This window comes from Paramisgurnus dabryanus, chromosome 23 (genome assembly GCF_030506205.2).
Source record: "Paramisgurnus dabryanus chromosome 23, PD_genome_1.1, whole genome shotgun sequence".
NCBI lineage: Eukaryota > Metazoa > Chordata > Actinopteri > Cypriniformes > Cobitidae > Paramisgurnus > Paramisgurnus dabryanus.
In genome coordinates, this window is record NC_133359.1 from 13,337,249 (window position 1) to 13,362,350 (window position 25,102).

The window sequence follows — 25,102 nt, forward strand, 5'->3', positions numbered from 1 at the left end:
TCGGCCACATTGACAATAGTGTTGTGTAATGTAACACTCACCTGAGTTCGCTGAAGAGAGGCTGAACAGGTGAGACTCTGTGAGGGTCTCAAGCTGATCGGAGCACTCGCTAGCGATGGAGGAGTGGCAGGACTGTGGGTTATGAGCCCGTTCGTAGCTCCGCGTCTCCTGTAAAGAGCCAGAGGACGAGGAAGGGTTATGAGCCCGCTCGACACTCCAGACGACTTCTGAGGACCTGGGGATGAAGGAGGAATTAGCTGTTTTTGTGACTGAGTGGGTGCCGGCTGAAAAGCCGGCTTAACGGAAACAAAATGAAACCAAGGATCTTTACCCTTCAGAGCTTTAACCTGATGAACCTGCAGCAATGCCATGGCATGCAAGGCTAAGGCTGCCTCCCCACAAGCTCGGTAAGCAGCACCAGTTAGAGCGGAAGTCTTTCGTGTCTGGGGCTCCTGCACGCTGAGGCAGCGTTTCATGATAGCTCGTGCCCCATCTGTGAGAGCATGACGTGAGTGGAGAATAGGCTGGTCCCGCCAGGAGGAAGCAACACCGGCCAGACACAGTTGCACCGTGACCGGCCACTCCACTGACGGGATACCAGTATACCCCCTGGCAGCCCCACCATCGAGAGAGGTGAGGGGTGAAGGCTGAAACGGCCGGTTCCGGGCGGAACACAGGATTTTCCACGACCTAGTCAGCTCTTCATCCACCTCGGGGAAGAAAGGCACGGGGGGTGAGGACTGAGAAGTCCGGGCACCCCCGAAGTACCCATCATCGAGGCGGGACGGTTCGGGTGGGGGAGGTTGAGTCCACTCCAAGAAACGACACCCGTCTCCATAGATCCACCATAGTCATGCCCTCACAGATGGGGCACGAGCTATCATGAAACGCTGCTTCAGCATGCGGGAGCCCCAGACACGAAAGACAACGATCATGGCCATCCCGGGGAGCAATGTAGATACCTCATCCAGGAACTGACCATAGACGGAATGGCATCTTTAAAAAGACGCACCCGACCGTGACATGAGTGCGTGGCTGTCTTTAAAAGACACAAAGCTCAAACGTGCTGCTCTTTTAAGGAAATCACTCTTTAATTCTGCACCTGCGGCTTATATACGCACCTGGTGAACGGTGCCTGCATTATGCAAATACCTGCATGCCAAGTTCATTGGCGATTTACTTGTTTCTCGAAGTAGATAGGTTGCAGCGGAGCGTTTCCCAATTCGTCGGTCATGACGTGACGTCGTAGTGACCGACTGAAAGGGAAGGAAAATTTTCCATAGCATGTGAAGGCAGCATTATTGGCGGGTTGCCTACCAATTGAATGCCAGTCTAATTAATATGCGGATTAGCGTTCATTTATGGTTAAAAGCGGGTGGGCTTTGAATTTCTATTGAATTGCAATTCTGCTTCCTTTAATTCAAATTCGAATTGTAATTCTAGATCCTGTTTTTGATTCAAATTCAATTTAAATTTAAAAATTTAATTGGAATTCAGGAGTCATTCTCAGTTCAATTCTATATTGTGCACAAGCCTGGCACAATTAAACTTTTAATAAGGATAATTATGCAACGTTTTATAAATGAGACCCCTGCTATTTGTTTAAATTTGTCAACCTTGACTTCTAATCCATCTGACAATATCATGGATTGTGTAAACCACTCCCAGGTCTTATATCAGATATTCATATTAACAGACAACTGCACCTGTGGACAGACACCTTTATAAACAGGTGCTCTTACATTAAGAGTGAATCACAAAAATCAGGAGAGATTTAAAATGCGGATTGCTGCAAGGGTCAGTGTTTTAATTTTCTGTCTCACAGTTTACTCTCTAGTGTATTTATCATTTGTTAGACATCAGGAGGGGTCTAATGATAAGATAAAAAGACCAGAAGATCTCGAATTCCTTACAAGACTGAAGAGAATAGAAGATCAAGTTTATAAAATAGGTGAGTTTGTGACACTTCACTGACTGTATACTACTTTTTTGACTAAATTACATAGCTTAACATTTACTAAAATGTCCTCTAAATTGGTTTTTATAGCCAAGTAACCAAACATGGTTAACGTTTTGTTGTATTTGTGACCTTATTTGTTTCTGTGCATGTTGCATGATTCATTTATGACTTTACCATTTAATGTTGTGTTATTGATATTGAATTCTTGCTAGAAATGTGTTTTAGTCTGGTACTATGAATTGACTTTGAGAAATATTATTCCTGTTAAAATGACTTCTCACCTGAAAACCTTATTTGATCTTTTTCTTTTTAGGCAAATCCATAGAGGTAAAAAATGAACAAGTGAAAGAATCTCATGTGGAGCAGAAAAAAACGATGAAAGTTAAGAAGTTGTATCCACATTCGTTTCTCTTCAGTTCATGGGGAAATGAACTTTCAGAGGAAGAACAGACACGAGCAGAAAAGCTCTTTCAGGAATATGGATACAATGTGTTCTTGAGTAACAGATTACCTGTCAACCGAACAATCCCTGACACTCGAGATCACAGGTAACTATCTTTGTTTATTTATGCCCAGATTTGTATAACACTCCCTGCCATGCACCTGGATTAAAAGGCATTGAAATATAAAGGCAGATGACTAATGCAGGTGAAAACTGTGTGCAGTGATGTAATAGTACAAATAAACATTATCAAAATAATGAAAAAGTGACTTGAGATACATCTGTGCCCCCCCCAAAAAAAACTTTAACCTCCTACCAAAACTTTGGTTTGTCTTTTTTCAGATTTCTTCCAGATATTTTGGGGTTAGGAAGAACCAATAAATATAACCAAATATTTTTCTTTGATCATAAAGCAGTGTAATTGCCCACGTTTGTGTACAACAGGTTCCAATTACATAATTAAGTATTATGGTGCAAACAACAAAAAAATATGATGTCCACGTATCTGAACACAGGTCTTAGGAGGCTAAATTGCAGTAAATCAGTCTAAAGATACATTTGAGGATACACACAAGCCTATGTAGCTTGTTCAAATGTAATTTCCAAGAAAAGAGGGCAGGTCTTAGAATGGCTATGTTAAAAAAAAACACAATCCGTGTTAGTTGTCCCAGAATACACACATCTCTGTTATTATTGGAACAACACATGTTGTGTAACTTTTAACACAAAATCAACACCAAATGACACATAATGGGGCGGTGTCCCGGACCAGGATTAGCTTAATCCAGGACTAGGCCTTATTTAAATTAGGAAATATAACTAGTTTTAACAAACATGCCTTACTGAAAAAATTACCTGTGTGCATTTTGAGGTAAAACAAACGGCACTGGTGTATTTTAAGATATGTCGGTGCAAGTTGTTTTCAGTTTGGAGAGCTCTTAAAAGTGTTTAAGTCTAGGACTATTCTAATCCCTCTCCGGGAAACCGCCCCAATGTATAAAAAATTAGACTGTTAGATATTTAATTTACACAGATAATTAAGATCACATTAATGTTTGCAAAGGGTTTCTTTGTTTTCACAAAACTTTTACACACTGTAAATAGTGAAAAGTTGGTTCAACTTAAAAAGTTACTTCAATTGGTAACACCTAAATAAATTAAGTTTATTGAAGTGAAACTAAAGGAAAATTTTAAGTTGAATAAACATTACTAATGGAAGCATGCACTGTAAAAAGTGAAATTTGGATCTATTCCAAAATTACTTCAAAATTATGTAAAATTACTTTAGTTGGTCACACTTATAAATATTTAAGTTCTATCAACTTAAATTTTGTCACTTTAAGTGAAAACCTGGAAAAATGACTGTAATTGATAGCATCTAAACAGGTAAGAAAAAGTGTTTAGTTTTAGTTAATCCAACTTTAACTTTTTACAGTGTGACTGTTTCCACTCTTTTTTTGATCGCATGTTGTTTGTTACTGTACCTAAGACCACCTTTATATGTAACGTATTTGAAATGTGTGACAATGCCTACTATATACGAGTATTCTAATTATCCTCAACTCATTTCATATACAAAAATGCAGGTGTGCTGAGAAGATCTACCCTAAAGACTTACCTACCATCAGTGTGGTTTTGATTTATTTAAATGAGGCTCTGTCAATCATACAGAGGGCTGTCTGCAGCATTATTGACAGAACGCCGCCTCATTTACTAAAGGACATCATCTTGGTTGATGACTACAGCTCCAAAGGTTTGTTATTATTCTTACAGTCTTCACTTACAATAATTTTTTTGTCATCAACATATAATTTGCGTTTGGCCTGTTAACTTGTATTACTAAATGTCTTTCATGTATTTCATAAGATTATTTTATGCTTATTGATAGCTTTTGTCTCTTTTGAGGAGACTGAAGTCCTCAAGTCATTAGATTAGATTAGGGTTTAATTTCATTCGGGTTTAAGACATGCGGTTACCTGTTATTGCTAAAGTATAAGGGGAGCTCACACTAAATACTTAACAATGCTTAAAATTTTATTTAGTTTTTAATACTTTTCTGGTTGTATTCTAATAAAGAGACTGAGAAATAATTACAGTCCCTATACCATTGCAAAAACAACAAATCTAATGGTGGCATGATGTCCTAAGACTTTTGCACAATACTGTAAATGTCGTCTAATTATATTTTTCCTGACAGTTGATCTGCAGTTGGCTCTGGATGAATATATTGATCAAATTAATAAAGATAAGCCTGGTTTACTTAAGAAGGTGAGACACACAAGGCCGATGGGTCTTGCGAAGGCGAGAATCTCAGGCTGGGAGGCGGCAACAGGCCAAGTGGTAGCCATTTTGGATGCCCACATTGAGGTTCATAAGCAATGGTAAGCAATAGATATGATGCAGAGTCCTGCAACGGGTCGGATGCCTGCAGATTTCCCGCATAAAAGTGTCTAAAATGGGTGGATTGTGATATTCCTAAAATTCACGTGCGGGGATGCGGGCGGATAATTTACTCTGTGTGGGCGGGTAGTAGCGCAAATGAAAATATGTGCAATATTTGTATGTCTAAATTACCATTATACGCGCAACATATGACATTAGACCCATCACCTCACCACCACTGCGACAGTACGCAACCTTTGTTGATTCTTCTCATAGCCTAGCTGGAGCAAGCGTTGTAGGAGTTACATAAAGTTTTGCCGTTGATAGCCAGAAACTGGGAACGTAGAAAGCATTTTGAGATGAGCATTTTCGAGCCCAGCAGGGGTTGTGTAGGTAGGTGGTATTTTTTCTTGTTCTTTTTTTCATTAATAGGTCTATTTGTGTATAGTTATCAGGTTCCATTTGTGCCGATTGTGGGCTACTTGAATGCTTGCAAAACAAAGCACACTTTAGCCTGTTTCATTAGCACATTCGTGACACTGTTGTGATGTTGAAAGAGGTACGAGATAAAAAATAAAGCACTTTAATTGAAATAATTTTAGCATGTGTGATTAATGCGTGTACGGGTAACAGTCTAAAAATTAATGGGTCGGGGTGGGTGCGAATTAAATTTTGATATAATCACATGTGACGGGTCGGATCTTGCGCTAAACTTTGCGGATATGGGCGGGAGCGTGTCTCCAAAAATGGACCCGAGCAGGACTCTGATATGATGAAGTAGATTTTTTTTAAATAAACATTGTAATTACATAGGATCACTTTGTTGCTCTAGGGCAGAGCCGCTCCTTGCAAGAATCAAAGCAGACAGGACAACAGTGTTGTCCCCAGTGTTCGATAAGGTAAAATTTGACACCCTGGATGTTGTTCACTATCACCCATCAGCTCATGCATTTGACTGGGCCCTTTGGTGCATGTATGAGTCCTTCCGGCCAGAATGGTTTAATCTTAATGACCCATCAGAACCTGGAAAGTAAGTGATGTAGACATAAACACTCTTCTTAACCACTGGATATCAAACTTTTTGACTTTAAGGTCCCACCATTGCCCACTGGTTTAATATCGGTTAAAACTGTGATCATAGGCAGAGTTTTGCGTTTGTGCTTGGGGCACCTACCAGCAAACAAGGGTACTGCAATACTTTGAGATTAGTGAGAAAGTTCCATTTTAAACGGTCACTACGACGTCACGACCGACAAATTGGCATCGCAAGAAGCCAACACCTTTGCCCTCGATGTTGGCTCCGTTCCTCCCTGGGGCTTCTTCTAAGAAGCAAGGAATCGGTTGTCAGCAGTCTGCCCCGCCCACTCAGCCCGCTGCCTAAGATGGAAAATGCAAACACCGTCAATTAATTCGGCTCCGCTCACCACGGGTACACCAGTCGGGCCGTTAATCCCTCTCGTTCAGTACCTGGGGGTTTGGCAACAGCTTCCAAGCCTGTCAAATTGGCTCTTACCCACAATCTGTCTTGGCTATGCGATTCAGATCTTCCAACAACCCCCCAAATCCTCAGGTGTTCGTTTCATTGAGCTGCTGATGCCCACATACTGCGTGCGGAGATTGCTGTCCTACTGGTGAAGGACGCGATTAAGCCAGTCCCTCCAGCCGAGATGAGGTCTGGGTATTACAGCCCTTACTTCATAGTACACAAGAAACGGCGAGTTGCGACCGATTCTGGACCTGCGTTTGCTGAATCGAGCTCTATACAAGATACTGTTCAAAATGCTCACGCCCAAAAGCATATTTCCATGCATTTACATTTAGTCATTTAGCAGACGCTTTTGTCCAAAGCGACTTACGAGGTAAACAATAAAAGCAATTAAAACAACACAAGAACACAATACATAAATGCACTGGAAAAGTCTCATCAAGTCCAACACAGTATACATAGACGAGGGTTGGTTAGTAATTTTTTTTAAGAAATGTACAGATAAAGAGAAAGGAAAAATAGAGAAAGATAGTAAGTAATTTTTTAGGAAGTGAGGAAATGGTGGAAGAGATGGGTTTTTAGAGTCTTAAAGAAAGCTACAGAGTCAGCAGATCGTGTCACGACAGGCAGATCATTCCACAGTTGTGAACAGCTCCTGACAAGGTACGCGCTAATGTTTTTTTTTGAGATGGCACCACAAGCTCTCGCTCGGTGGCAGAGCACAGGGATCAAGAGGGTACATAAGGCTGTATAAGTAAGTGAAGGTAAGCGGGTGCTGACCCAGTGGTGGTTTTAAAGGCCAGGAGCAGAGCTTTAAATTTGATGCTAACTGCTATAGTAAGCCAGTGTAATTTGACAAAGAGAGGAGTGAAGTGCGCCCTCTTTGGCTCATTGAAGACCACTCTTGCCGCTGCGTTCTGAATCATCTGTAGGGGTTTGGTCATGTAGGCTGGAAGCCCAGCCAGTGGCGCCTTGGAGTACGTTCCCAAGTCAATCCTTTCAAATCAGGTGGGGAACCTGCAAGTGTTGCCGGTGGAGGGGGCAGACCCAGCCATGGCTTTGTAATGTCCTGTAAACGCACTGCAAAAGCTTTAGGACCTCAAACCAGCTCTTTGTCTGTTAAGGTGTTCAGCAGAAAGGGAAAGCTGTCACCAAGCAGAAGATGTCCCAATGGATTGTGGACACAATAGCCCTTGCCTATCAGGAGCAGGGCATTCCCATACCCTTTTAATTTGAGAGCTCACTCTACAAAAGTGTGGCATCATCTTGGGCATTAGTTCGTGGATCCTCGTTGTGTAGCCTGGGTGACACCTAACACATTAACTAGATTCTATAGTATTTGTATCGAGACTGTATCCTCTCGTGTTCTCTCCTCAAACCAGTGAGAACTCAGAGGGTCGGCTAGTGTGTTGACTTGATTCCACCATTATGGAAGTGTCGAAATGTTACAAAAAAGTTTGCTTTCCAGTTTGCCCAGTTCACTACCATGGGTGAAGCTACAGGGGCGCATTGGTAGGGATTCACAATTTGTCGGTCACAACGTGATGTCATAGTGACAAACTCAAAGGGAATGTCTCGGTTATGGATGTAACTCTCGTTCCCTGACGGAAGGAAACGGAGATGTCACATTCCGTCACCACAGTTTGCTGTTCCACTGCTGATACCAGCCGGACACTGATGGTCAGATTTCTCAGCAAACAATAGCTGATTTGGTATTGCACCTGAAGCCCGTTTCTTGTACGGCAGAGCGGCGCCAGCAGATGCAAATACCTGCATGCCAAGTTCATTGTCGCTTTAGTAGTTTCTCGAAGTAGATTGTTCCCGCCAAGTGTGTTCCCAATTCGTTGGTTACGACGTGACGTCCCTGTTCCCTTCCTTAAGGGAATGAGTGTTACATCTGTATCTTAAATATAAAAAAGAATTTAAACTAATTTATCCTTAAGTTACACACACAATCTACCAAAATATTAAGATTAGGCAAATAAAATATAAATTCTTATACTTGGATTTCATTAATAGCTGAAACAAAATCATAACTGGCTCTAGTCAAACTCTGCCTATGACTGTGATATAATACAAACATAAAAGCTGCGGAAACATGTAAAACAATTAAATATACACAGGTTTTTATTGTTTGACAAAATCAGGATCCACATCAGATTGCAGTTTTGTTTCTGTGCATTGTTAGGAGTCCTTCTGTAATGGGTATCCTTGTCGCCGATCGTCAGTTTTTAGGAGAAATTGGTGTTTTGGATGAAGGAATGGAGATTTATGGGGGAGAGAATGTTGAACTAGGAATACGTGTAAGTCATACTTCACATTTTTGGGCTGAAACAGTAATATGTGTGAAACAGTCATTTATTTTTGTTTTTTTCTACATAGAATCAGCCGACATAATCTATAAAAATAATTAAAAATGGTCCCTAGGTATATATGGGGCAGTAACCTTTCAAAAAAGTAAACTTTTGCACCTAAAGGGTTCATATTTGTACCTCTGATAGGTACCAAATGTATACATATCTGTACCTAAATGGTCCATATTAGAACCTTTTTAAAGGCTACTGCCCCAGGGACAGCTTGGGACCATTTTCTGACAGTGTATCTTTAATATTAACTAAATAAGGTCAAATAATATTGAAATTTAAATGAAATCAATGATTGAAATCTCATATTTAGATACAACTTTATATTTATTTGATTTCATAGGCAGAGTCACAATTGGTTAAATATTTGTTATATGAAATAATTATATCAGGTCTGGCTTTGTGGTGGAAGTATCGAAGTGGTGCCGTGTTCCAAGATAGCGCACATAGAAAGAGCACATAAGCCTTATTCACCAGATCTCAGCAAGCCCATGATTCGAAATGCCCTGAGGGTGGCTGAAATATGGATGGATGAATATAAATCAAATGTGAATATTGCCTGGAATCTCCCTTTCAAGGTTAGTAAAAGACAGAGGCAAAGAATCATTTATTTAAGCAAAGAGATATCCACCCTAAACCTGGATTAAGAAATTAATACATTTCTTCCCTCTAGGATCATGGGATTGACATTGGAGATGTGACAGAGAGAAAAAAGTTACGAGAGAAACTCAAATGTAAACCCTTTAAATGGTACCTGGAAAACGTTTATCCACTGCTTGACACCTGGGAGAACATATTGGGTTATGGTGTGGTAAGCATCATGTTTACATTTGCATTTATTGATTTAGCAGACACTTTGATCCAATTTAACATTTTGTCAGTGAGCTAACAGTACTGTAAGTGTACTCTACAAAGCCAGGTGTAACGACCCCTTTGTTACACCTGGCTTTGTAGAGTACACTTATGGCGCTTTTCCATTGCATAGTACCCCACGGTTTAGTTTAGTTTGGGTCGGGTCAGCTTACTTTTGGGAGCTTTTCCATTGGGTGCAGTACGTAGTACCCGATACTTTTTTTCGTACCACCTCGGTTGGGGTTCCAAGCGACCCGAGCTGATACCAAACGTGACGCGAAAACACTGTAGATCACTGATTGGTCTGAGAGAATCGTCACGTCATCGCTATAATGTAAATATTAGCTTTAGCTTACTGCTAGCTTGCGCTGTCTCAAGCAAACATGTGCCAGGTGCGTATATAAGCCACAGGTGCAAATATGGAAATTAGCTTCATTTCGCTGAGAAAGCCGGAAAGTGTGACCGGCCGATAAACAGCAGGGAGCAGCCCTGTGGCGACGGGACGTGACGTCTCCGTTCCCTCCTTCAGGGAACGAGGGTTACATACGTAACCGAGACGTTCCCCTTCAGTCGGTCACTACGACGTCACGTCGTGACCGACGAATTGGGAATCCCTACCAAAACGCCACTGAGGGCTGACCTCTTCCAGTGTCTGCGTAAAGCCCTCCGGTTCCACTTAAGGATAAGGAGAATTAGGTTTTAAGGCAGAAGGCCGGGCACTAGATGTTCCTTTAACCCCACAGTAGTGCCAGCGACTGGGAAGCGCCCTATCTGAGCGGTATAGGGACCCTGCGGAAGCCACCGCCCCGTTAAGGGCTATTGGTGGGCGAAAGTCAACCGTAGTTGAGGTATAAATGACAGCCGTGGCTGTGTAAGCAAAGCAGTGCTCTGCTGAGGGAAACGTGGGCTAGTAGGATTAACCCCACGGAAAATACTCACAAAGGAACCCGGTGGGACGCAATGTGGATGCCCGAGCCAAACACAGGTTCGCGAGGATGCAGCTAGTGAGAGGCTGGCAGCGGATGCTCCGCAACATCAGGCTGCCAAGGCAGCGGAGGAAGGCAAAACAAATTATTACGCGTTTTTGCCTTGATGGCCTTCCATACTGAGCTCAGTTTGGAGCAGCAGTCGGAGGCTGCAAGCCGACCTGCGAGCCTGTTCTCTGTGCTTCCCCTAACGAGGAAAGGGCACGAGAGGAGACAGGCTCGACACGAACACTAAAATCTAATGAACGTATTAGGTGTCGCCCAACCAGCAGCTCTGCAGATGTCTGTAGCGAGGAACCACGAGCGAATGCCCAAAATGAGGCAACACTTCTAGTAGAGTGAGCTCTCAAATTAAATGGACAAGGAATGCCCTGCAGATTATAAGCAAGGGCGATAGTATCAACTATCCAATGAGACATCCTCTGCTTAGTGACAGCTTTCCCTCTCTGCTGACCACCATAACAAACAAAGAGCTGATCTGAGGTCCTAAGGCTTTGTGTGCGATCCACGTAGATGCGTAACGCTCGTACGGGGCATAATAAAGCCATGGTTGGGTCTGCCCTCCTCCGGGGGGCAGCGCTTGCAAGCTCACCACCTTATCTCTGAAGGGAGTGGTGGGAACTTTGGGCACGTAGCCTGGTCTGGGTCTCAGTGAGACAGCAGGACCAAACTGAAGGCACGAATCGTCAACAGAGAATGCATGTAAATTCCTTACTCTCTTCACGGAGACCAATGCTAGCAGGGTCAGAGTTTTCATTGACAAAAACTTCAGACTCGCAGACTGCAAAGGCTCGAACGCGGAACCTGTAGTAGGGCTTCAGCACCATGGACAGGTCTCAGGAGGAATAGAGGGAGGGCGCGAGGGGTTTAGCCTGCGAGCGCCTCTTAAAATCTAATAACCAAATCATGCTGCCAACTGATCTGCCGTAAATAAGCGAGTGATGAGCAGAAATAGCGGCGATATCAACTTTAATGGCGGAGGGACAGCCTACCATCTAACCTATGTTAAAGATATAAAAGCACAATGTTAATGGGCATTCTCTGGGGTCCTCGCGTTGCGAAGAGCACCAGGTGACGAAAAGGGTTTCATTTAAGCGCGTAAGCCCGTCTTGTGGACGGTGCTCGTACCGCGTCGATGGTGTTAGATACCGCTTGCGATAAATCACCTAAACCTTGCGCGCACTCAACGACCATACATGGAGATCCCACAGGTCGGGGCGCGGGTGCCATAATGTGCCCCTTCCTAAAGAAAGAAAGTCCTTCCTAGGGGAATTCGCCAGGGAGGGGCTGTCGCGAGGAGCGTTAACTCTGAAAACCAATTCCTGGTCGTCCAGTATGGGGCGACTAACGAAAGGCTCTCCTCGTCCTGCCTGACTTTGCACAGTGTCTGTGCAATTAAGCTCACTGGAGTGAATGCGTATTTTCGCGTCCCCCGCGGCCAGCTGTGTGCCAACGCATCCACGCCGAGGCTGCCCTCGGTTAGTGAATAAAAACCGGCGACAGTGGGTATCGTCCGGCGACGCAAACAGATATATCTGCGCACGACCAAACTTCTTCCAAATTAGCTGGACCGTCTGGGGGTGGAGTCGCCATTCACCGGGGCGCGCAGCTCGGGAAAGCGCGTCTGCCGCTGTATTGAGCGAACCCGGGATGTAAATGGCACGAAGGGACCTCAGATGCTTCTGACTCCAAAGGAGGAGATGACGAGCGAGATGCGACAGGTGACGAGAGCGCAAAAACCGCCTTAACGGTAAATAACGCAACAGTCGCAATGTTGTCGGTGTCGGCTAATACATCCTTCCCTCGCATCTCCATAGCGGAGCGTACAAGTCCCAGATATACAGCGCACCGCTCGCGGCAGTTGGGGTGCTATGCACACCCCTGAGACTGCAAGCCCGTCATACGTGGCTGCTCATCCCGTGCTGGGGGCATTGTATGTGCTACAGAATGCCAGGAGACCCGACTCAGGGGCATATCTTGCTATCAGAAATGCTGGGTCTGCCACGGGGTAAAATTGAAATGACACAGGTGTAATGGTTACACAGTGTATGCCGTTGCGCCACGCTCTCCTCGAGACTCGATCGTAAAACCAATGCTGAAGCGGTCTCATATGAAGCAGCTCGAGCAGTGTCACAGCCGCAGCATGCTGTCATATGTCCAAGAGCTTCTGAAATTGTTTCAGAGGGACCGCGTACTTTCCTCGAATTAAACCGAGGCAAGTCAGAACTGACTGGTTGCGCGCTCTTGTAAAACACGCCAATAAATCGATCGAGTCTATTTCCAAACTGAGAAAAGGATCCTCTGCACGGGGCAAAGTTGCTCTTTTCCCAGCTGACCTGATGACTTAAACGAGCGAGATGCTGAAGCATTAAATCTCTGTGTTCGCGCACGTTTGCCAAGAACGAGCCATTATAGTTGACGTAAATATACTGTAAGCAGAATGCGAACAACGCTCTCTCTCTCGGAGATTTAAATGCCATGACTAGCACTTTCATGGAGACACGGGGAGAGAGAGACAGCTCGAATGGTGTACTTATTAATATGCCCACCCCACGAACGCAGAGCGAAAAACGGTCTAGGCGAGGGGAGATGGACACAAAGTACACGTCTACAGGTCAAAGGCTGCAAACCGATTTGAATATTGAAATACGAGCCTCGGCGTATCATCCTAAAGGTTCACACTTGTAGAGCCGGAGCGTAAATAAATCGGTCGTAACCCACCGCGTATTTTGGGTAATATGAGATAAAGGCTGGAAAAACCTTATCATCATTCTCGGTAAGAGGGACCGGCTCGAAATGTCCTTCGCCAGCAGGACATCGACTTTTGCACGCAGTACATGTGCATCGGACGCTTTCGCTATAGTGAAACGAATGCCCGAGAATTTGGGGGAGTGCCGGTAATTGTATTACGTAACCGAGGCGGATAGTGCGTAAAACCCAACGAGACGGGCTGGGAACTGAAGCGAAGCATCCCGGGACCGTACGAGGAGAATTAACGACACTACCGAAGTACCCGCGGTGAGGCAGCGAAGCGAAACAGGTGAGACTGCCGGTGCGTCTGCCGTGACAGCATAAACATCTACAGTATGTGTGTGTGTGTGACACTGACCTGAGCCCGCTGAGGGTGCTGGTGGTCCGGTCTCCTCAGTGGAGAGCTCGGACTCCTCAGGACACCCGCTGGCGATAGAGGAGAGGTAGAGTGAGCAGGTGTACGCCCACGGCTCTCTCGATCCTCCGGAGACCCGGAGAGGAAAGAGGAATGCACTCTTATGTGTGGTTAAGTGGGTACCGGCTGGACAGCCGGTGGAACATATGCAAACCAAGGATTTTCCACCCGACCCTCTACCGGGGGAAGGAGCGAATCACGGTCTCCTGAAGAGTGATCCTCTGCCACTCCGGGTCGCCCGTCTCTGGCCACTTAAACTCCCGATTTTCACGGGAAGCGGCTAAGCGGGCGGGGCGAGCTGCTGACGACCGGTTCCCCTGCGCTGCCGAGATGGGGTCCGAGGAGGAGAACAGAGGTGGCCGCCGCAGGACGCCGACGGCGAGAGGCAGACTGAGGAGCCGGCGTTGGTGGACCAAGGGCAGCTCTCATCCGCCGGGGTACGACCTAGGAGATCGCCTCAGTCTGCGCAGCGGAGCTGTACGACTCCCCGGGCTCGCCGAAGAGGCCGGTCTGTGAGACAGGAGCATTCATGAAGTTATTCCGTCATATAAGCCAGACATAGCCAAAGGTGGCGATCTTGAACACTGTGGTGGACATCGCACGACTGAAGGTCGCGGCTTCCCTCGTATATCTCTAAAGCCTTCGCTTGGTGAACCTGCAGTACGTTAATGCGTGCAGGGCTGAAGCCGCGTCTCCGCATGCCTGATGGGCAGCGCCCGTAACCGGACGACTGTCTATACAAACACGGGAGGGAAGGGTTGGGTGGTCCCTCCAGGAACGCAGCTGCATCGCAACCCCCCGCTCCACTGAAGGGATCCCCCTTAGCGGCTCCGTTAGTGAGGGAGATGAGGGGTGAAAGCTGAACGGCTGAGACGGCCGCAAGTCACGTCAGCTCTTCGTGCCGTCGGGAAAGGCAGGCACAGGAGGTGAGGACCGTAGAGGCCCGGGCAGCTCCGAAGTACCAATCATGTGGGCGGGACGGTTCGGGCGTAGAGGGATTAACCCCTCCAACTCTACCGTTTCCGCCGCTCGAGCGGGCACGGCCGCCATCTCCGGGACGACTCCGCCTCGGAGGGAAAAAATGGGCACCCCTCTGATGCTGCAGAAGTGACGGGACCAGAAGGAGGTCCAATGGATTCGGCAGAAATCGCAGAACACGACTCTGCAGTCTCCACCGGAGCCTCAACCGGCTGAGGATGAGAAGGCCGGTAGGTGAAGGACGCATCCTCCGTCCTACTCAGCGTAGTGATGCGAAGAGCGTCCTGCAAGCGCTTGACAGCCGCACCATGACGGCGTTCAGCACTGCAAAGGCGCGGACGTCGTTCCCGTAGAAACGACAGTCGTCTCCACAATCCAAGAGGGTTATGCTCTCACAGAGAGAACAAAAGCTCTCCACGAACGCAGCCTCGGAGTGCTCGATGCCCAAGCACGAAGACAGCGCTCGTGACCGTCACTGGAATCCCTGTACTTCTCGCATCCAAGATCGCACAGAGGAAAAGCTATCCTGAAAAGGACGCTGATCTCCGAATATACGAGAGAGTGGCTGTCTTTAAAAAGACACAGAGCTCTCACGTATCACTCTTTAGGGAAATCACTCTTTAGGTGCTCAGCTGATGATGCGCACAGGGAGAGGCAACGCACACACTAAACTCAAAACAAAAAATATGCAGAGCAGTGGAATACTGCGAGCGTCCGCTGTGTCAATACTGCTTGTCAATCAACTTCAGCAACCGTTCCCAGAAGAGCAGAGAGTAGCTTCTCAGTAGCAGATAATGCCGGCTTTCGAAGCGAAAAAAGCTAATTTCCATATTTGCACCTGTGGCTTATATACGCACCTGGCGGGGCGGCGCCAGCATTATGCAAATATCTCAATGCCAAGTTCATTGGCGTTTTAGTAGAGTACGAAGCAGATTGGTCTCTCTAAGCGAGTTCCCAATTCGTCGGTCACGACGTGACGTCGTAGTGACCGACTGAAGGGGAACCATGAACATAAATTCAGGAAACTTATGCTCAGCAGACGTGGTCAGGACAATAAGCTCAGGGGACTTAGATTCGGACCTTCCAACTGAAACATGAAGTGCAGGCGACTCAGGTGAACCAGACGATTCAGGTGAATCAGACTCAGGTGAACCAGATGACTCAGGTGAATCAGACGACTCACTCGTGGCAGAATGTGCATGAGGTTCAGGTTTCTAGCCGTGACAGGAGCTGTATCGGATGATTCAGATTCATGGGCTTGAGAATCCTTACATGAAAGACAAGAGCAGAAAACAGACCACACACCACAGGGCCATGGCAAATACAGGAAGCGCAGAGTTCAAAGGACATACCTCCATTACCATAGGGACCACAGAACTGGACAAAACTTGACTTGAGATCCTAGCTGTCTGCACAGACAACATCGGGACATCCAGCAGACTTGACATCAATAGTCGGGTCTTGGATAACAGGTGCAGTTATGGTTGTAGCCATCCTAAAAACAGGTGCAGGTAAAGTGACAGCCATCTTGGCTGCAGAAACTGGCTTGGTGGCGGGCATCTTAGAGACAGGCATGGTGGCGGCCATCTTAGAGACAGAGACAGGCTTAGCTTGAGCTGATTGTGGCAAAACAGGCATAACATGGGTTGGTGTATTGTGAACAGCCTCTGGTTTTCCATCCACAACACCCACAGTGAAGGGAGATCCACTCATTAGTAAAGCAAAGTCAATATATCCCTCCAAAGACAAGGTTGAGGCTTATGTGGCATATGCAGGCGTAAATCCCTATCAAGTGCATTATAAAAGATGTCCTTCAGCATGTCATTATTATAGTGTATCCGGGAATTCCTTGACATAATCCTCAAACGGTCGGTTGCTTTCTTAAAGGATGGACTGTGGGTGGAGGCTGAAAGCAAATTTCACCAGAGAGGAAAAGAGTGGGTAAACATTTTTAAGTGATTTGGTGCCTCTTTGTGATGGAACAACCAGGCAATTTACCAAGCTTCCAAGCATAAATGGCGAGAGGGGATGTTTGACTGTAGGAGTTAGTTGAGGTTAAAGAGCCCCTATTACATTGCTAAAAAGAACCTTACTTTGTGTATTTGGTGTAATGCAATGTGTTCACACGGTTTATGGTAAAAATAAATTCTCCACATATGTACATTATTGTTGTTCCTCTGTGCCCCACCTTTCTAAAACGCATCGATTTTTTTACAAAGATCATTGTTCTCAGAAAGCATGGTGTGCTTTAATTGGCCAGCTATTCAGTGCGTTGGGATTGGCCAAATAATAAATTCAACTCCCAACAGGAGATAATGTTGTCCTTTCTACCTTATCAATACAAGCCTGACTCTGATCCAGAAAATGCAGATGACCAAAATGATCGTTCAACTTTGCCAGCCTGGCTTGACCAGAGCATAACAGATTGGTATAAGGATACTAAAACCATATCTGCATTTGTGATTGTAGAAAGGACAAACAACAAGCGCTACTCCATACTGCTCAAAACATGTGTTTGAATCATGATTTAAATAGTCACTAGTAAATTCTTTAAATATGAAAACATAGGCTTTCAGGCTGCGAGTCTGAAGCGGGCAGAATTATGATAATGTGCATCAAGTCCACGTCAACTCGCTGCGGAAGTAAACTGTTGCCTACAATCCTTGCTTTTATTGTAGTCCAAGAAAAGAGATTTCAGTTGAAGATTATAACTTGCGTCATCGTAGACTTTGGGATTTGTAACTTTGCAGATGTTTAACATGTACTAACACACACTTACACACAAGTAAAATCATGAAAAAAAAATATGGGCTCTTTAAAGACCTAAAGTCCAGTGTCAAAGACTTCAATTTGATCCAGGCTGCTACAGCAAGTGGAGTGAGGTAGCAACAATAAGAAGAAATGTGCCTTAATGTTTGGAAGTAAAGAAGTTTGAATATTATAGAAAAGAGGACGGGGCCAAAAACTGAACCCTGGGGAACCCCAGTGGTCAGCTGGTATGACCTGAATGTCACTCCTCTTCATTATACCTTGAATGATCTGTCTGTGAGATACGAGTTAAACTAACCGAGCGAAACTCCAGTGAATGCTGACTATGCAGTAGGTTGCTTTGTGAAAGATTAGCATATAGCCCTGCTGAAAAAAACAGCTAAACTAGCATCAAACCAGCATAGACCAGCATGATTCCCTGAGAACAGAAGAGAATGTTGAGAATAATTGTCAGGTGTTTGAAGTGTTATTGATCTTGTTTTGAAAATAAGTGATTTTGGCTGCCGAGATATTGCAAAAAGAGATTCAAGGACACAGGAGCTGAGCCATAGAACTGTGGTCACCAACCCTGTTGCTGAAGATATACTTTCCTGCAGAGTTCACCTCTTCAAATAAACCTGAACCTGCTAATCAAGCTTTTCACGGCTACCCGAGTCAGGTGTGGGGAAGCAGGGTTGGATCTAAAGTAGCCAGGAGGATAGATCTCTATGAACAGGGTTGGTGACCACTGAATGACCAGCAGAATGTGTTATTAGAAAACTTATATTTGCTAACGTTGATCATATTTGCTCTCAGTATTAACATTTCTTACTGCATATTTGCCTTCACATGGCTAAACAAGTTGATCCTTTTTGATTTTATATCAGGGTACATATTGTCTAGATCAGTGTTTTTTTCAAACTTTTTCAGCCCAAGGACCACTTTATCTTCCATTTTTTTTCTGAGGACCACCTAACAGAATCCCACTCTAACACACCCCCAAAAAACAACAAAATAGGAAGGATAAGCTAAATTGAAGTTTAATATGCAAAAGTCATATTTTAAACACAAATGCAATGCTATGTTCAGAAATTATTATATGAATTTTATTTCATTTGAACAAGTAAATGTGAAATGAGTTTTAGCTTAATGTGAACAACAAACTGCACATATGAAAATAACTGCAATTAAACATAGTATAAGAGCCTAGGTCCCACTTAATGTCATTCCAAAGGGCCCTTAGTTTAAAACTGAGATGGTGGGTATGTGAAGTCTATGGTTGTAACTATGGTAACAATAAAATGCTGAAAAAGTGGTTCCCCTTAATGTCCAAAATCACTGAAATTACAGGGATTTTACACATGAAACAAAAACTAGTACATTACAAAACTAATAGATCTGTGGATTTTAGCTGCTTTCAGTTGACGCTTGATCCTTATTTTGACTCCTCTTTGGTTTAGCCACCGATCGATTTTTACATTATTAAAACAGAACGGCAAGAACTGATATCACAGTTTTACAAGTGCATTAAAAATCTACTTAAAAAAGTGACGATTTTATAAACACTTGCCTAGTGGTGGACCACTGGGGGGGTTTGGCGGACCACTAGTGGTCCGTGGACCACACTTTGAGAATTACTGGTCTAGATACATATCATGTGAGTTCATTAATATGTAGCCTATTACTATCTTAACTTCTCCTTTTCAATCTCTAAATTTTTATTTTACATAACAGTTAAAGAACGACATAAAAGAAGACCTCTGCATTGATCAAGGACCTGTACCCGGAAGTGTACCAATTCTTTATAACTGTCATTATTATAATCCTCAGGTAATGTATAAAGGATTATAATGCAACGGACTTATAATATGTGATCCTTATGTAAAAATCAGGCTAAAGTCTCATCTTCTAGATATAAGATCAAGGGGCATTAAAGTTTGATTTCACTCGATTTTAATCTTTGACATGACCTTACTCGGTCAATATTAAAGATATTAAAGCTCTACTGTGTACTTTATTGAGTTAATTCTTAACAAAAACCCATGTTTTCTTTCAAAAGTATGTGCTCATTCATGTGTAATTACTTCCCACCCACTAATGAAAGTATTCTCGTAAGTGTAGAATCTGCTATTTAAAATGCATACCGTCGAAGCGCTCTCTGGCTGAATCCATGTTGTGCCTCCATCTTTGAAATACATTCGCCGACGAGGGACATTCCTGAAATTCAAGCTCCGCCTTTCGCGCTTTCACTCTACACTCATGCTGGCCGATAGCTGAAGCCTCCAGAGGTTGCATGTGTAGGCGGTATACGTCATCAAGGCAGTCTTATTTCAGAATATTAACAATTATAAAGCTGACAATTATTTTTAGTTAATTGTAAATTGATGTAATATGCGTATGACTTGCGAATGTAATGCTCAGTTGATTTAAATAAACCAGGCTTGATGACGTATCGTATCCAGCCTGTGACCTGCGTAGCTGAATCCTTCGGATTTTACAACAACCGCACACCGTGATGAACCTGCGATCTAATGCTTTGATTTGAAAGCCTGTTGAAGACATATTCTCGAGGACATTAAAACAAATCGCCAAGGAAGCGAAACGGGGATTTTAAACGACAACGCGACAGGAAAAACATCAAGACCAAACTCACTATTGGAGTTAGTTTTCCAAGAGGGGGCTCAAGGGACACTGAAGTTGCACTTTCTATATTCTCCACAGGTAATTCAGCATATTCGTTTACATCTATACAGTCCATGTTGTAAACTTGAAGTTTTATAGTTCCTTGGCTAACTTTAGCATGATTATGCATAACACTTGTTAGTGTAAACATGCATGTGGTTTAATGTGTTCAAACAGACAGACGCCGTCTCTCCGCCCATTTATGTAATCTGAGGTACTGAGATAAATGTTTTTCATCTTTTCTGACCTCTAGCACAAACACACTGTGACAGCGCTATTTTTAGCCTTTCATTGATAAAAGCGTCTGATCTGCGCGTCTTTCGTTTCATTTTACAAGCGTGTGAAAGTTGCGCGATCTTTTTTCACCAATATGAGAGAAAGCTCTTACATATACACGGACATGTAACGTTTACTTAAAACATAAGCATTGTACTCTGACATAATGTCTGACATAATACTCTGATAAAAGCGTCTGATCTGCGCGTCTTTCGTTTCATTTTACAAGCTTGTGAAAGTTGCGCGATCTTTTTTCACCAATATGAGAGAAAGCTCTTACATATACACGGACATGTAACGTTTACTTAAAACATAAGCATTGTACTCTGACATAATGTCTGACATAATACTCTGATAAAAGCGTCTGATCTGCGCGTCTTTCGTTTCATTTTACAAGGGTGTGAAAGTTGCGCGATCTTTTTTCACCATTATGAGAGAAAGCTCTTACATATACACGGACATGTAACGTTTACTTAAAACATAAGCATTGTACTCTGACATAATGTCTGACATAATACTCTGATAAAAGCGTCTGATCTGCGCGTCTTTCGTTTCATTTTACAAGCGTGTGAAAGTTGCGTGATCTTTTTTCACCAATATGAGAGAAAGCTCTTACATATACACGGACATGTAACGTTTACTTAAAACATAAGCATTGTACTTTGACATAATATTAATTCGCGTCCATTTAAACCCGTCATGGTTGCTTTTTGTATGTGATTTTAAGCGGACATATCATGACAATCAGACTTTTTTCATGTTAAACATAAATCGGTGTGCTTTGATGGATCACAGGCAAAGGACATTGCAAATTGTTCATTTTTTTCTCATTGCTTTTGCTTTGTAGCTACTGGAAGCCATGTTAACCTTGGCATGACACGGCCGGGCCACCGTACGAGTTAAAACGCGTTCCGAATGGGGGGGGCTAGAAAGTATTATTCAGTTGCTTGTCATATAGACTTTCACCGCTAGATGGGAGTAGATCTTACACAGTGGAGCTTTAAGGTTATGTTTCACAGAATGTTTATTACATTATGTAGGATGAGTTGTGTAGATAACTGTAAATCACAATAAAATGACTTTAGCTAGGTTTTCACATCATAATATGGTTTAATAGCTTTTCTAAGAACATTTAAGCAGAATTATTATTCAATAAGTGTATTAAGAGTGAACCACTCATTTTATTGTCTCTTACAGCATTGTTACTACAGCCATAATGGGGAAATTTATGTTGGAGGCATCAAATCTCACATTTACAATTCTAACCGGTGTCTATTGGATTCTGGCTCTGGAAATACACCAACATTAATTGACTGTAAACATGCCAAAGAGAAAGGACTTCATATACAGTGGAGCTTTACCCAGGTACGGTACTGTGATTTTTCTTATTAATCTTAAGGCTTTAGGCTATGGTCCAAGACTAATACACATGTCCTAGTCCTGGCTTTAGCTAAACCATTTCTGTGAAACCAGGGCCCGGTTGCATAAAGCACCTTAAGTTTTTCCCTTAAGTATGACACTTAAGGGGTAAATTCCCCTTAACTAAGAGAATAATTTAAGGGTGTTGCATACAGTATAATTCCTTAAACGGTTCTCTTAGGTAAAAGTAATCGTTAAGTGTTTCACGACCCAGGTTTGTCGTTATAAAATACTATTGTTGCCATGGAGATGCAACAGAAAAAACTTAAGGGTTTTTTCTGCAACACCCTTAAGTTTAAGGGAGACATAAGTGTTAACTTAAGGGAAAATTACACTTAAGGTGCTTTATGCAACTGGGCCCAGGCCTTAGTGTGTTAAGTATGTGTATTAACAATTAGTGACCTTTATGTTGTATTTTTAGGGCCAAGAAATAAGAAATAAAAATACAAACCGATGTCTTGAGATTGCACAAGGACAGGATTCACGCTACCATCTTGTTATCCAAAACTGCACAGGTCAAAAATGGAAAATACAACATGTTGTCAAAGAATTTTAATGAAAGGAATTTAAAAACATACAGTTTTAGAAAAAATGGTCAAAAGATCCCAAGCTGTCACTCCTTAAAAAGGTCCTAATACGAACAATTTAGATACAGACATACTATACATCTGGTGCCAATATTGAGGTACTAATATAAGCTCTTTAGGTGTAAAGGTGCACTTTTTAAAAGGGTATACTGTCCCAGTGACAGCTAGGGACCATTTTGTGACCAGTTTTCTGGGCCAAATACACATCTTTATTCTTATTCATTGAACATTTGTGTATTTCTGCTCTGTTTTATGTTCACCTTGGTGCTTTGCAGAACATTTTATTCATTTATCTTTTTTAACTTTTGGTGTATATATCTTAAAAGTACAGTATACAGGGTGTGTATGGCTTCACAAACTTTGGAGGTTGTTTTCACCAATTTTCTGTAATTTTACTGTTTACATAACGCTTTTCTGTGTTTTGTATGAATACATTACATTTGTTTGTGCTTTAATACATTTGTTTGTCTACCATTAATTCATTGTGGTTTATCACATTGGTACATGTTACTTGACTTTATTAGCTCTTGTTAATATGAATAACAGCTAATATTAGTTGTTATTATTGTCTCTAATAATAGATGACAGATTTCTCTCACCACTAATGAACTCTGTATCTAACGGTATATTTGTATTGAATGTTACTTTTGGGAGTGCTCTGTCCATCAGAAACCATCAATAAACACTTTATGCAGCATGCATGGTAATTTTTCTTTTGTACATTTACAGAGATGTAAATGATCCAAGATCTGAAATGCTTTAACCTTTAACTGTCAGTAAACAAACTTTTAACTCTTTTCTTATTGATGTTTTTAAATGTGTATAAAGGGTTTTTTACGGTTACTGAGAAAACATTTTGTCATAAACAAATTATAATATAACCTGGACTTTATAGTGAGCAAATGTTCGTGTACTTGTGGTAATAAAACTGTTAGAGGTTAAATCTCTTTTAAGCCTGTTGCGTTTGATTTCACTGTCAAATAATTTACAGCATAGACAAAATAATTATCAACAAAATGTGACGCTGCCTGCCTGTGAAAACCCAGCTGAAGTCTTTCTTTTGTGATTTTACTGTTTTCTACATAATATCATCCTATCTAATGTAAAGAACCTTCTGTGAAAACATAATCATGATATCTTTAATATTGACTGAATAAAATCAATCTTTGATGCTGCCAATGTCATTATTAGGTTATGAGACTTCAGCCTGGATTTCACAGACAGGATCAAACATGTACAATATATGTAATTTTGTAAACAGTTGTCTCCTAATGTGCCAAGGCATATCTCTTTCATCTGTGTATTTGTAATTTGAAATCTGTAAAAAATATTATCTACTACACCATCCCTAGGTACACATCTAATCATATTTTCTAACATAACATTTCTTATTTGAATAAACAAATGTTAGCATTTAGCTGTTTTCTCTAAATAAATTCACATGACATGGTTTTAAAACATTTAAATATAACACACAACAGTAACTTATTAAAAAAACAATTATTGTACCGAATTTACTTATTTAAAATGTGAAAATAATATATTCTGAAATATGGCTCTTACATAACGGCCCCTAATTGACAGGCAGGCAGACTGACAATTACCTTTTTAACAGAAACAATAGAGTAATATGTACATTATGCATCACGTTAGAGACAATAAGTGTCTATTACCTATTTTCTTGAATATCAAAAGTCTTTGTAAGACTGAGACACGCTCCGTAGCCTCTTATGGAACGGCTGAAATTCCACAAGAGGGCGCATTTGTTCCTCAGACGTTGCACAATAAACATGACATCCGAATATATTCATTATAAATCATGAATGAAAAGTGAGATTCGAACGAATGTCTGTTAGTGAACTTATTGTATACACTATTTATATCGTAATTCGGTCAGAAACTTCAAGATTGTGAGATGAACAAATCGTTTTGGATTAAAAGGCTTGGATATTCCATTTCCTTGGACTTTTGGGGATTTATGAACAATTTGTTTTGGACAATTTTACCGAAGCGGATAAAGGAAAGATTTTGAAGGTAAGTAAATATCCTAAATCGGCGCCGCCCGGTTCAGGTAAATAACAACTAGATTACAGTTTTATGACTGCTAAAAATCATATTATGCTTTCTGTGTGCGCTTAATGGAATCCCGAAAGTCTAAGCTTTACAACGATGTGCCGCATGACCGTATATTTTGAAGATTTAATGCTTCAAAGTTTAAGTTACAATGACGTAATGCAGCCTCACGTGCAAGGGAGGGGGTGTGCCGTGTACGGCACAGTGTTCCTTATCTGAAGAGTGTTAACAGTCCATCACAGATAAGGCACAGCTTGTCAACAGGCCTTTCCAATGTATTTGTCTTAGTTTAAACCAACACACGTCTTACCAGTCCTTTTTTATTCTTCCACAGACCTATGAATTTCTTGGGAACAAGTCATCTATGATCAGGACAACATCTCCAACAAGATACTGAATTTGTTTCCACTTGCGACGTGCATACATGTCTTCCTTTTTGAAAAGTCCAGGAGCCCTTTCATTAATAACAGGTGATTATGTGTTAATGGTTCTGAATCTGTGAGATCATCTGTTGAAATGGTAGGTGGTCTGTTGTTTATGTTGCTTCCACTTCGCACAGGAATGTATGCAAGCTCTCATCAAGTGTTTGTTCTTTCAGCACAGATCTCAGGATTTTTTTAACAGACCTTATCTATCTTTCCCACACTCCACGGAAATGAGACCCAGAGGGTTGGTTGAAAATCCACTGAATTCCTTTTTGTA

General features: G+C 42.5%; 1 protein-coding gene across 1 annotated transcript; it reads left to right on the plus strand.

Moving 5' to 3' along the window:
- The first annotated feature begins 1,232 nt into the window (after positions 1-1,232).
- LOC135764902 (probable polypeptide N-acetylgalactosaminyltransferase 8) lies at positions 1,233-23,512 on the plus strand. Its single transcript, XM_073813397.1, has 12 exons — positions 1,233-1,237; positions 1,857-1,951; positions 2,274-2,508; positions 3,989-4,155; positions 4,600-4,783; positions 5,617-5,814; positions 8,459-8,573; positions 9,026-9,211; positions 9,307-9,444; positions 19,098-19,193; positions 21,519-21,686; positions 22,162-23,512. The coding sequence occupies exons 1-12, from the start codon at positions 1,233-1,235 to the stop codon at positions 22,294-22,296; spliced, it is 1,722 nt and encodes a 573-aa protein (XP_073669498.1). The 3' UTR covers positions 22,297-23,512.
- Positions 23,513-25,102: the final 1,590 nt, after the last annotated feature.